Source organism: Bos mutus, chromosome 6 (genome assembly GCF_027580195.1).
Source record: "Bos mutus isolate GX-2022 chromosome 6, NWIPB_WYAK_1.1, whole genome shotgun sequence".
NCBI lineage: Eukaryota > Metazoa > Chordata > Mammalia > Artiodactyla > Bovidae > Bos > Bos mutus.
In genome coordinates, this window is record NC_091622.1 from 5,479,150 (window position 1) to 5,493,120 (window position 13,971).

Genomic DNA, 13,971 nt, shown 5'->3' on the forward strand with positions numbered 1-13,971 from the left:
CAATGTTTCAGTGTATGAAAGTCAGATCGATTGTTGGGTCGAAAATATATTTAGAGACACTGAAGAAAAAATTTCAAATTGACTTCGGTGCTGTTCTAGAACTGTACCCTCATATACCACAGCTCTGTCAAAACAGGAGCAAGCTTGTGCTCTGGGCTTCTAGACATGAAATGTCCCACAGTTTTCTTTTCTTTCCTTCCCTATAGGATATGCTTTCCTTTGTCAATCAAAAAGGGTCGTTCACAGAAGGCATCTTCAGAAAATCAGCCAGTATAAAATCATGCAGAGCCCTACAGAAGAAACTAAACTGTGGAGACACAGTGAACTTGAATGAGGAACCAGTGCTTGTGATATCGTCGGTCTTAAAGGTAAGGATAGTTTGAGCATCATCCACACACAGTAAATCTGAAGCTATATGACTGGTCTTCATTATGAATGCCCAAGAAACCTAATAGGCATAAGAGAGGAAGGATCTGAAAAGTGAAAAACACTTCACAAGGCAAAACTGAAGGAAGGTACCGCAAATGTTATACGCCCCATACATTAGATATTTTCCTTTTTCATTGCACATCTTGACTCCGGAACACTCCATGCAAAAGAATAACAATATACGTCAAAAGACCCACCTACACATTGAGTGTTTACCAAAACAAGCTTCCTGCTTTGGATGACTTCCTCATCACCTTCCTAATGAAGGCCAATTTCCAAAATAAAATTCATATGAAGCTTTTGGAAACAGTTAACAGAAGTAACTTCCCAGGTGGCTCAGACAGTAAAGAATCCGCCTTCAATGCAGGAAACCTGGGTTCCATCCCTGGGTTTCCAGGATCCCCTGGAACAGGGACTGGCATACGACTCCAGTATGGTTGCCTGGAGAATCCCATGGACAGTGGAGTCTGGCAGGCTATAGTCCATGAGGTGGCACAGAATTGGACACGGCTGGAGCAACTTAGCATGGATGCAGGACAGATGTTTACTCACTATGGTAAATTCGTGTGTTTAGTGTGTGTGTTTGTGTGTGTGTGTGTGTGTGTGTTAGTCGCCTCGTAACAGCCGACTCTCTGTGATCCCATTGACTGTAGCCCAGCAGACTCCTCTATCCATGGAATCCTCCACGCAAGAATACTAGAGTGGGTTGCCATACCCTTCTCCAGGGGATCTTCCTGCCAGGCATCGAACCTGCATCTCTTGCATCTCCTGCATTGGCAGGCAGGTTTTTTCCCACTAGCACCACCTGGGAAGCCCATTTGTCTTACAATGAATCAAAAAACGCTTAGTGAGGCCACCAAAATCTCTGATCACTTCATCATCCTTGCTTCCCCCGTGTCTCAATGCCTTTTACTTGAAAAAAATTAGTGTAGGGATGATGCCACCATTTACTCCTCCTTTTTCCTCCTTTTATCTCCCTTACCATCTTTAATGGGCTTTGTTAACACTTGTCAGTTTAGCCCACCACCCAAGGTTACAGTTACATGGTAACCAGTTTTACTACATGCCTAATCTTATAAATCTTATTTTCAAAGGGAGTGCAACAATCAAAATCTGTTTGGAATTTTGCAAAATTCAATAGATTTATAAAAAAAAATAGACTGAGTTTGAACTGATACAGCTAAATCACAAGTGTGTAGTTAAATTTTTACCAGGGCGATAATACAACAGAAAAAAAAAAATTAATCAATCCATCTTGGTACTTGTTAGCAGCTATGATGAAAAAAATATATTGATGTAGTAATAACTACAGACAGGTTATTAAAATTATCTTAGAAACCAAATAACATATGGTGTTTCCTTGTCCCCTATTAATGTTGATTGTATGAAAGTAGCAACAGTGCAGGTATGATTTAGAGTTGACCCCCCTACTACACTTGACCCATAATAATACACACTAGGTGTGCAAATAGCAAGTAGAGTGCTACCCTCTAAAAGGTGCACACTTGGAACTGATTTTTCACTTTTGAGCAAGTGTTACTAGGCTCTTGCCTGTTTCCATGCTGTAAGCTAGTAAGACTAGTAAGAGGGTGGCAACTTATGGGTACAGGTCTTAAGCAGTCCCAAAGTTTTCTCTTCCTAAAGTTGATTGATCTTGGTGGGGAATCAAACCTTGCAACTTTGGCCTTGAGAATACCATATGTCAAAGCAACCATGGAGTTGGTGTAAATCAGAAATGAATATATAGTCAGAACCACATTGAGTTTGTCATTAAACTGTGTATAAACAGTGGTCCAATAGCAAATACCATGGCATATTCTGCATGAGTCATGTCCTGGCTTAACCATACTCAGTCTCACCAATCGATTCTACAGCACAGGGTTCAGGAGAGAGAAGAGACACACTCCAAGTGCATGTAGTTTGGTACACAAGGCAAAGGCCCTGCTGCACACTCCCAGACTCCCAGAAGCCAAAGCCAGATGACGTGGTTGAATGGCATCACCAACTCCATGGATGTGAATTTGAACAAGACCCAGGTGTTGCTGATGGACAGGAAAGCCTGGTGTGCAGTCCATGGGGTAGGAAAGAGTAGGACAGGACTGAATGGCTGAACTCAAATGGAGTGCTTCCTCCTTCCAAATGTACTGCGGACACTCCATAAGAAGCATAGTGAAACCCTGATGACCAGCATTGGGTACTCTATACCAATTCCAAGAAAAAGTATGAGAGGACTGAGACTTTGTACATTATCTTCATACTCTATCCTCAGTACTCAAGAGAGTGCCTGACACAAACAGCAGCTCAATAAGTACTGAAACAAGCGAACACTAACAGGATTGTAATCATGATAGTTGGCTTAGAAACACTGCGTAAAGAAGATACTATTAAGAGAAGTCAGGCTGTATATTAAGACCAGTGGAAGCAAGTTGTGCCTTTGAAACTGGCAAGGCAATGCCATCATTTCCCCTCAGTCTTGCACAACAGGTTACAATTTCATCCATTTTAATAGGCCCCATTCTCCGATATTAAGACTTGGTCATCAGGATAAAGTTTGCAGGCCTCCACTTAGGAAGCTGACATTTGCATATTCTATCCCACAGGTGTCAAGTTGCAATGTATCTAAATTTTCAGTTTTCTCTCTGGGTGGATATATTGAATTCAAAGAGTTGTAAGGGTAACATGTAGTTTACCTTTGGGTCTTTTGATTTATTTCTAACACCTGCTGCTTAAAAGTCTGTAGAACTGAACTTTTATATTTTTTTTTTTTTTTTTTTAAGAAAAAGATTGAAGCTATTTCAATACTAGCTTTTTCCCAAAGAGCACACATACTTCAGGTTTTCTCTTAATATGTGTATAAGAGCATGTAGGGGTGTAATTTTGTTTGTTTTATTTCAGAACTTCTCTTTCTTGAATCACAAGCAAGCATGTGTCTGAAGTAAACAAACAAAATGGGCATGTGCATTTCTTTTCAAGAAACTAATAGGATTTAGGATCAGTTATCAGCAGGCCTTGCCAGTTTGTACTAATGTGTTAACATGTACACAGAGACAAGTTCCAGGCAATAGAAGGAGCTTTAGCTTCATTCTCACTACAGCCCAGACCCTGCTTTTATGCTTCTAATTTTAGTTGGGGAAAATCCAACCAGTACTTCTGGGTGTGCAATGCTGTGGAGAATGACAGCCAAACTCTGTGTGAATCAGTCTGCGTGGCTGTGAAGGAATTGTGGACTGAATTGAATTTTTCCACTAAATATTTTCTTTGCAATTTCTTCATTGAATTTATCCTAAGAATAATATATACTTTTTGATCTATATAAGGATTTTCTTCAAAATATCCAAGGAAGCATATTTTCATCCAGTGCCTACGATAAATGGCTTGATGTTATTGATCAAGGGAACGAAGAGGACAAAACAACCGTAACCCAGAGGTAATGATGCCATAATTACTCAACTCAGAGAAAATACAACCAACATACTCTTAGGAAAATATTAGCTTATAGTTTACAGCTGTGTCCTCCAAAATAATGATCAGTATCACGGGGTTTCACTTGATCATGCCCATGGAAGCCAGTTTGAAGAGAGATGCATGCCTTTTGGTGACACTGTAATTGGTGTTTTTCTCCTAATCTTATTAACATGGAATGCATGACCATTTTACACCTTCTGAACACCTGAAACTGTTGGAGATGAATCCGCTGTTCTAAAATGAGATGATAAAGAACCAATCCGCCAGTGGTATGATCTTAAATACAAACACATAACTAACCAGAGTAGGTCTTACCTGGTTCAGGAATTAAATTCAGTGAAACATTTTTGTATGCTTTCATGCCTGGAACTGTGAGAATGGACTGTGTACATGGTATAAAAAGAAGTACTTTGTTCTCTGTATTTCCACTTACTAAGCAAAATGACTCGCTGTATTTATAAGTGTGTTTTCTGTCCTTAGGCAACTAGTCCAGCTGCCGAGAGCCAATGTAATTTTTCCGCAATACCATTTTGGACTTTTTTACAACATTGAGCAACCATCCTCATCCAATCAGATGACAGCTTATAATTTATCAGTGTGTATAACCCCAAGCATGCTTTGTCTGTCTAATTCTGGCAGCTCAGAAAACTTCACCAAACAGGTAACGAGATCTCTCATTTTTATGCCTTGCGGAGCAGAGTCCCCATCTTGAACCTGAAGTCTGTAGTATTAACTCTGATGAACCAGTTTTTAAGTGCACATTTTAATTACACTGCCTTGGAGTGGCAGAGTCCTACTCTGGTTGGGCATGGGAAGGTGTATTATAACTGAGAACAGTTGACTCACTTCCCCTTTGCCATCCAAGAGACTAAACGATAGAGAGGTAAGAGTAGGATGATATGATAGAAAAGAACCTGGCTTTGGAATCAGAGAGCCAAGGTTCAACTCTCAGCCTAATCACTGAGGGTGTACAGGCCCCAAACTATGATTTCGTCATTACACAATGATGACACCCAATACATCTGGTCACTGTCTGCACATCTTAGCGGCCTGGGCAATATGAGCACCTGAGGCTCCACACATACTGGCCGCACTCTGCCAGCTGTGGATCATTCAGGAAAATACTTGGCTTCTCTTGTGTCTCTGCCTGAGGATGAGGAAGCTAGTAAAATATTTCAGAACATCCTAAGAGAGCCACAACATGCCTAATAAGATCACAGCTCTTCTCCAAGCTCCCCTGGACAGCAAGTGTGAGGCAAGGGAATGTGGTAAAACAGACAGACATGTTTTCTCTCCAGATGCTTTGTTCCTTCACAAACCCCCCCTGGCCAACACAGAAACCTCTGCTACCCAAGTTTCAGATATTTCTTCACTGAAGTGAAATTCACAATTGGTGTTGTATTCGATACTTTATAAATTTTAATAATATGAGATATAAAAAATCTATCTCAAGAAAACTAAAAAAAATTTTCTTAAAAATAAATAAAACTTAATAAGAGAATATTTTTTTTTGTCCCACATCCTCCTATGGGATACTTAAAAATCATCCTAGTTTTAAGCATGTTAACCATCATTACAAAATTTTAGCTATTAAACCAGGCTTCATATTATAACTTTAGCCCACTGACTAAAAAAAGAATTTTAAAATTTGAGCCCAAACTACTCTTTAAAGTAGGAGTTATGTCTTAGAAAAAAAGCTGATGTATATATAATATATTTATATATTTTTAGTCAAGTCTGATTTTTTTCTCAGATTTCATTTGCATTTTTGGTTAGAGCCAAGATTCATGGATGAAATGTGATTTACTATTACACCATATGTAGAGTAATATTTTTTTTTGCCCCCTCGTGTTACAGGTTTCTTTCATACAATTTCTCATTGAAAACTGTCTCAAGATATTTGGAGAAGATATCACTTGTCTCTTTGGAGAGACGTCAGTGAGTTCTGATAACAGTGATATCACTGATATTACCGATAACAGTGAGAAGGTTGCAGGTACGTGAATAATGTAACTGGCTTTGATGCCAAAGACAGCAAGTTCCAGGGGTCAGTGGGAGATCCTAGAGCCCAAAGCACATTCTAAGGGCAGTAATTTCCATCTGCTCCAAGACATGGGAAGTTTCCCACTTGTGAGATCAAAGCAAGGATAAGACTGTTCTGATTTCAAGAAGCAACTAGTACAGCTTTAGGAGACATCACGATTCGTTGAGTTCAGTTCAGTTGCTCAGTCGTGTCCGACTCTTTGTGACCCCAAGGACTACAGTGACCCCAAGTCCTTGGGGTCGAGGACTGCAGTGTGCCAGGCCTCCCTGTCCATCACCAACTCCCAGAGCTTACTCAAACTCATATCCTTTGAATTGGTGATGCCATCCAACCATCTCATCCTCTCTCGTCCCCTTCTCCTCCTGCCTTCAATCTTTCCCAGCATCAGGGTCTTTTCCAATGAGTCAGTTCTTTACATCAGGTGACCAAAACATTGGAGTTTCAGCTTCAGCATCAGTTAGATTGCTGTATTTGGGGTGGCCTTTCTGTATTCTGGCAGCTTGTGGTTCCTCTTTATTGTGGAGGTTCCTCACTGTGGGTGGGGTTGTATGAGTGGCTTGTCAAGGTTTCCTGTTTAGGGAACCTTGCGTCCCTGTTCTGGTGGGTGGAGCTGGACTTCTCTCCAGAGTGCAATGAAGTGTCCAGTAGTGAGTTTTGAGATGTCTATGGGTTTGGTGTGAATTTGGGCAGCCTGTATATTGAAGCTCAGGGCTATGTTCCTGCGTTGTTGGAGAATTTGCGTTGTATGTCTTGCTCTGGAACTTGTTGGCTCTTGGGTGGTGCTTGGTTTCAGTGTAGGTATGGAGGCTTTTGGATGAGCTCTTGTCCATTAATGTTCCCTGGAGTCAGGAGCTCTCTGGTGTTCTCAGGTTTTGAACTTAAGCCTCCTGTCTCTGGTTTTCAGTCTTATTCTTAGAGTAGCCTCAAGACTTCTCTATCTGTACAGCATCGATGATAAAACATCTAGGTTAATGATGAAAAGCTTCTCCACAGTGAGGGAACCCAGAGAGGTTCACCAAGTTAGATGGAGAAGAGAATAAGGAGGAGGGAGATAGAGTTGACCAGGAGAAGAAGAGGGGGAATCAAAACGGAAGAGAGCACGCTAGCCAGTAACCAATTCCCTATGTGTTATCCACAGTTTGGACCCCTCAGAGAGGTTCATGCAGTTACACAGAGAAGAGAAGGAAGAAGGAGACAGAGGTGACCAGGACAAGAAAAGAGGCAATCAAAAGGAGAGAGACAGATCCAGCCAGTAATCAGTTCCCAAAGTGTTCTCCACAGCCTGGAATACACAAAGAGATTCACAGAGTGGGTAGGGAAGAAAAGGGTGAGGGAGGAGATAGAGGCGACCTGGTGGAGAAAAAGGAGAGTCAAAAGGGGGAGAGAGCAATCAAGGCAGTGATCAAACTCCCAAGTAGAAATGGGCAGTGAAGATTGGGTTCTTAAATGTACAAAATTGACAACAAATACCAAAAAGCAAACATTAAAAGTCTACAGTAAAGGTTAGAGACTCCCAAATACAGTATTAAAAAAACAAAGTAACAAAAAATGATAAAATATATATATGAAGTTTGCATTAAAAATAGGGTCTTTTTTTGAAAGGTAATAGTAGGTTATAAAAATTAAAATTAAAGAAGCAATAGAGGACATAAAAAAAATTTTTTTTAATGATAATAGTAAAAATATACATAGGAATTTCTCTGGAGTGGTTGTGGGCAGTGTGGGGTTAGTTCACTTTCAGATAGTTCCGTTATCCAGCTTATACTTCTCAAGATCTATAGGCCCCTTCCATTGTAGTCAGTGCTAACTCCAACGTTTTAATCTGTTGCACCTGTCTTTTCCAGAGCTTCCCTCTGTTTATTTTAACTTCTTCTGTTTGCTGGTCTTTTCAGTGTCTAATTTCCGCCCTGAGTCATGGGGGGCGAAGGTGGTCATTTATTTAGGCCCACTTACTCAGTGGTACTGTGGTGACGGAGGAGCACTGCAAACAAATATCCCTGGCGTGTGCTCACAGTGTCCTGGCCGCACTGGGTTTGCCCCGCTCACGTGTGTGTGTGCTTTCCCAGTTTACACTGCTCAGGCTCAGGTTGCTCTGCCTGCAACTGTCTGAGGTGGGCCCTGGGTTGCGTGTACTTCCCAGGTCTAAGCCGTTCAGGTTCAGGTTCAGGTTCTCAGGTACTCCACAAAGGCACAGGCTCAGTTGGACCTGCGTTTTGTGCCCTTCCCATGTCCGAGCAGCTCAGGCGACCAGGTGCTTAACGAGCACAGTGACCCCCCCAGGTGTGGTGTGTCTTATACCTCCCCATCCCAGCCGCTCAATTTGCTGGTTTGGCAGGGCCTGCCCGTCTCAGGTGGGCCGTGTGTCTCTTCTGGGGAGCTGATCTCTGGCTGCGACCATCCCAGCGGATGTCAACCGCCCAGTATCCCAACAAGTCTTGGTTAGCAAATGGGAGCCTGCTTGCAGTTTTGTAGAGGATGCCTCTCTGGGGCTGAGATTGATTGCCCCTTTCAGGCTCTGGCTGCCCCCGCCTGCCTCCCTGTCTCTGGTGGGAGATGAGTCAGTGCACAGCCAGCTAGCTCTGCTCTGGTATTCTCTCAGTCCTCTGCTCTGTGAGTGGGCCAGGAAGTGCCTTAGATTAGGGCTTTTCACAGGACAGTTTTTTTTTTTTTCTCTCTCTCTGGCTATCCCACAATTTGGGTTGCTATCTCACATTAGCTCCCTCAGATTGCCCTCAGGGCACTCAGGCCTGGCCCTTACCCTAAGCAATGCAGCCCGCACCTTCCTGTTCAGGCCCCCCGCTTGCTGGTGGCAATCGTGAGTGTCTGGACTAGTTCCCTGCTGGAAGTTGTTGTTAGCACGCAATCTGGGTTTTTCTTTCTTTCTTTCTTTCTTTTTCCTCCCCGTTATGTTACCCTCTGAGATTCCAAAACTCCCCACTGACCTGCCAATGAGAGTGTTTCCTAGTGTTGGGAAACTTCTCCTCTTTTAAGACTACCGTCCCAGGACAGATCTCTGTCCCTACCTCATTTGTCTCTCTTTTTCTCTTTTATATTTTGTCCCACCGCCTTTCAAAGACAATGGGCTGCCTTTCTGGGTCCCTGATGTCCTCTGCCAGCATTCAGAAATTGTTTTCTGGAATTTGCTCAGCATTCAATGTTCTTTCGATGAATTTGTGGGGAGAAAGTCGTCTTTCTGTTCTATTTCTCCGCCACCTTAGGACCGCCTCTGAGACGTGAACTCTGGATTCTACCTCCACAGCAAGCTCTCTTTCCATTCTGTTTCAGACCTAGGTTGCAAATGGAACTGGACTGAATGCTTATGTGTCTGTTTGTTTTTAAGTCTTTCCTCTTGCAATCATCCCTGCTACCATTCCAGTATTGTCCCATTGACATTTCTTTCTCTGAAGAAAATGTCTTCCTAATTTAGCAAGTACTGGGGCCAGAATAGAATTTCTACTTAAAGTATTTGTATTCTTAGAATTGTTATTCTATACCCACAAAGTTACACAATTTCATTTTTTAACATTCAAACCCTAATTTGAGCATGAGGAAAAACACTAACCTAAATCTTGCCAGGATTGTTTAAGAAAGATGAGGTTGTAAAGTTAACCTGTTTCACAGTCCCTGGCAACCCACTCCAGTATTATGATCCAGGAAGTCCCACGGACAGGAGCCTGACAGGCTATAGTCCATGGGGTCGCAAGAGTTGGACACGACTGAACAACTGAGCACCATACTTTTCGTGGCTATAGTATATAGTCTTATTGGTCACAGAGCCCACAAGAACTCTAACACCAACCCATGTACATTACGAAAGCTCCATCTAGGCCCGAAAATAAAAGCGTAGGCCTTAATGTCTATTTTGCTTTCCATCTATGCTTATAGGCTAGCTGGCCATATAGCTTTGTACCAACTGATAGAGTTTTCTTCCTAAGAGTATTCTTATTAAAGCTGAACAATGAAGGAATACATTTGAAATACATGAATACCTGTGGGTAGTTTAGAAATAAAAGAATCAGGTTAAGAGCAGGGAAACCAGGGTGCATAAAGCAACTCAACCCATATAAACATGTATCTTTTCACGTTTGTACATATTAATTAGGAGAATCTGTTCCGGAATTTAAGAATGCATTTGCTTTCTTCATTATCTCCTTTTAAAATGATGGTAGTATGACTGTCAGGGCAGGAAGAGCCTAAGGCAAAGTGATGGCATTCCTTCGGGAATGCACACCTTCTGGAGGCTACACAGTCAAATGGAGAATGGGGGTGCGGTCTGCTTAGGGGGAGGCGACTGATGTCTAGGCTGCCTTAGGCCTTCTGAAGGAGGGAAATTACCTTTATTAAGGCTGCTATGTGCCATGTCTTGTGCTGGGTAGTACATTATGTTATGTAGTCCAGTCAGGTGTAAGTAGCATCATTTATGTTACATTTGAGCAAACTGACGCTCAAAGAGTTTTAGGTAACTCATCCAATTAAGAGGCAGAATAGGAGCCTTCTGGTTCTCTCACCCAGCACCACAAGTGGTTCACTCACTTGAATGGACATGGTGCGGCACTCACTATGTCTCCGAAAGACAAGTGGATGGGCATTTTAAAAGATTTGGTTAAATTCTTCTGTTTATTTTTCTACAACTGGGCTCCTCTAATTGACTTCTTTAGCTGGTTATTTAAGCAGGTTATTTAAGGAAATATTAAGCAGGTTTATTGAGGAAATATCAGGAAAACATTCATAGCTGGACACGAGACACTTTGAACTCAATTCTTCATTGCTGATCACTCTTTTTTGAAAAACAATCCTTTGACAGGGGCTGTTGGTAGTTAAAATTCATCTTTGGGTTAGCTGAGTAAGGTGTCACACACACAAAAACTGGCCCCCTGTAATCTTACCACATTGTCTGCAATTAATGACTACTTCTCAAGGACCCTGAGGGCAGGAAGTCATCCTTGGAGCTGACTGAGGTGTGTGGCCTCCCAGAGGAGAGGTCGAGAGGCTGACTGATAAGCACTGTCAGGCAGGATATCTCGTGAAAGGCGATTCTTTTCAAGGGAGAAAATTGTGCATGACTGGGTACTCAGAAAGCCAAACAGGTAACTGAACAGAGGACGGAAACTTCCTACAAATGCTGCTTGATTTGAATATTAAATAATTTTGCCTTTCAAATGAGATCTGAACCCAGAATCCACTGATAACACTTAATATTAGGAAACCTGTGTAACTATAGGTTAAGTGTCTCATGCCACAGGGCAAAGGGAATAGAGAGCACTGTCTGGGGAATACTGTCACAGGGAGAATCAACCCTGTGTCTGATCACGCCTCTAGGTTTAACTACTGGTTTGCAGAATATGGGCAAGAAGAACATGTTAACACCACAAGGATGCAATTAGCCTGCTTTAGAATAAGGGGAATGCTATATAACAAATGGTTCAGTTTCTCTCTTTCAGCCTCTGCCATGAACATGCTGCTGAATGTAAATGGTGGAAATCAGGCTAAATAAGCTAAACTACTACTAGTGAAAATCTCTCTTCTACATTAGTTTCAGACAAGAAGACAGTTAGGAAGAGTTCTCTCAAAAACTGGGCCTTTGGCTGTATCGACAGGACCTGCAAGGAGAACCAACACCCGTCTCTACCACCCACAAAGCCAAAACAGCTCTTTGGAGCTCCTCTTGAGGATGTATGTGATAATGACACCCTGCCCACCCCAATTCTGGTAGGTCTTATTTTGGTTTCTGTAACCTTCCTGAGAAGGGGAGTGCTGAGAGACCAAGTGTTCTCTTCCAAATCTACTCCCAAATGAAGAAGTCTGGCTTTGTCCGATAAGATTCATAACATTACTTCAAAGAATAAGATCTGATTTAGGTACTGCAGAGTCAGAAGGCAAGTACAAGATGAAAAGATACTCTCATCCATTCAGCTGATTTCAACAAAGACCCATCTATACCAACTCAGACCAGTTAACATGGACTCTGTAAGTTAAGGCAATTAGAGAAGGCGAGGTTGAGAAAAAGAATGACAGCAGTCCTTTACAGATCACCTTTATGAGGTGAGAAGGTGCAGCAGTCAGATTAGTGAGCTGCTGCCCTTACCCAAGAAAAGAGGAAGTATATAGAGGCACGTATGTGGAAAGCTCCTGTCTTAAGGGGGCCTGTTCTTCTGCAAGGTTGTTCAGAGTAGTTATCTCTTAAACAGCTGCGGCAAGGAATTCTGGAGATCAGCCAGAGGCTGGGACAGGCTGGGAGCTGGGCAAAATCAACCCAATGTCCATTTTTTCCTTCGGGTGACAGAGTACTTGTTTTGCATAGAATGGTGGGGAGGTCCTGGAGGCGAGTTTTAACTCCAGGCTATTTTGACCACGTAGCTTTCCTTCAGACTCTGTGTGTAAGAATCTCTGAGGGTCCACCTCATCCTCATATGTCTCCTCGTCTCCTCAAGTCTCCTTCAGCTGAGTCTACTCCCCCTTATGAATCAAAATGTCTCACAGGGATTTGATATGGAACTCAAGTGTTTAAGCAGAAAGTACGCATCCTCTGGCAAAGATGAATCATTTGCTCCTGACAGAATGTGTCAAAAGAGAGTCACAGAGTTCGGACTGTGCTATATCAAATTAGTGTACTGAACTGTAAGCTTTAACTCTTGTTCACTGTCCACTGTCTCTCCAAGCACTATACTAGATGCAGGGAACTTTATGGTATATATGAAGAAATTTATCGTACTAGCTACGTGCTAGCTACTACCCCAGACCTTGCGTCTTTCACAGAAAATTTAGAGGGTAGGCATGACTATCATCACCCCCACTTCATCAATGAAAAAGAAAAGAGCCTCACCCAAGTATGTGCTATGCCCAAAGTCACACAGTGGATGACTGGCATAACAGATTCCACATTCCTTGAACAACCTCGCTCCAATATCTGTTATCTCTCTAACTCTGCAGACAGCAGAGGACATGAAAATACAGGAAAAGGAACTAGAAAGGCTGATGAGACAGGAATGTCATCGGAGAAGGAGGAGAGGCGTATTGAGCCTGATTTTTAGGGCAGGGAATACAGGAAACAGGACTGAATGGGGTGGACAGTCCCTGGAAGGGGAAGAAACAAATGGAGCATGAATATGGCAAAAAGATTTCCACACTTAGGGAAGAGCATCTATAATAGGCAATAAAGGGAAAGGAGCAGTGAAGGAGGAGAGGGTGAATCTACAAAAGCCTCAAAGCAGAGACGTTTAACACAGTAAATTCACTGAAACGGAAAATCTGATTACCAAGTGTTTACAGTGTTTCAGTGTATGAATTTCAGATCGATTGTTGGGTCGAAAATATATTTAGAGACACTGAAGAAAAAATTTCAAATTGACTTCGGTGCTGTTCTAGAACTGTACCCTCATATACCACAGCTCTGTCAAAACAGGAGCAAGCTTGTGCTCTGGGCTTCTAGACATGAAATGTCCCACAGTTTTCTTTTCTTTCCTTCCCTATAGGATATGCTTTCCTTTATCAATCAAAAAGGGCCCTTCACACAAGGCATCTTTGGAAAATCACCCAGTATAAAATCATGCAGAGCCCTAAAGAAGAAACTAAACTGTGGAGACACAGTGAACTTGAATGAGGAATCAATTCTTGTTATAGCCTCCGTCTTAAAGGTAAGGAAAGTTTGACCATTATCCACGCACGGTAAATCTGAAGCTATATGACTGATCCTTCATTATGAATGCCCAAGAAACCTAATAGGCATAAGAGAGGAAGGATCTGAAAAGTGAAAAACACTTCACAAAGCCAAAACTGAAGGAAGGTACCGCAGATGTTATAAGCCCCATACATTAGATATTTTCCTTTTTCATTGCACATCTTGACTCCTGAACACTCCATGCAAAGGAATAACAAGATATTTCAAAATACCCACTTACACATTGAGTGTTTACCAAAACAAGCTTCCTGCTTTGGATGACTTCCTCATCACCTTCCTAATGAAGGCCACATTTCCAAAATAAAATTCATAATCAGCTTTTGGAAACAGTTAACAGAAGTAACTTCCCAGGTGG

The 13,971-nt window shown here is 42.1% G+C and overlaps 1 protein-coding gene across 2 annotated transcripts in view; it reads left to right on the forward strand.

Annotated features, from left to right (window-relative positions):
• LOC138988206 (uncharacterized) overlaps positions 1 to 13,971 on the forward strand; it is a 55,381-nt gene that overhangs the window by 22,017 nt on the left and 19,393 nt on the right. For both annotated transcript variants that reach the window (XR_011464447.1, XM_070371930.1), the window contains exons 9-14: positions 207 to 368; positions 3,747 to 3,856; positions 4,375 to 4,555; positions 5,752 to 5,890; positions 11,472 to 11,647; positions 13,411 to 13,572. Coding sequence is in view for 1 of the 2 variants with exons in the window: in XM_070371930.1 (XP_070228031.1) it covers positions 207 to 368; positions 3,747 to 3,856; positions 4,375 to 4,555; positions 5,752 to 5,890; positions 11,472 to 11,647; positions 13,411 to 13,572 (930 nt within the window). In the remaining variant the exon portion in view is untranslated. The remainder of the gene's footprint in view (positions 1 to 206; positions 369 to 3,746; positions 3,857 to 4,374; positions 4,556 to 5,751; positions 5,891 to 11,471; positions 11,648 to 13,410; positions 13,573 to 13,971) is intronic.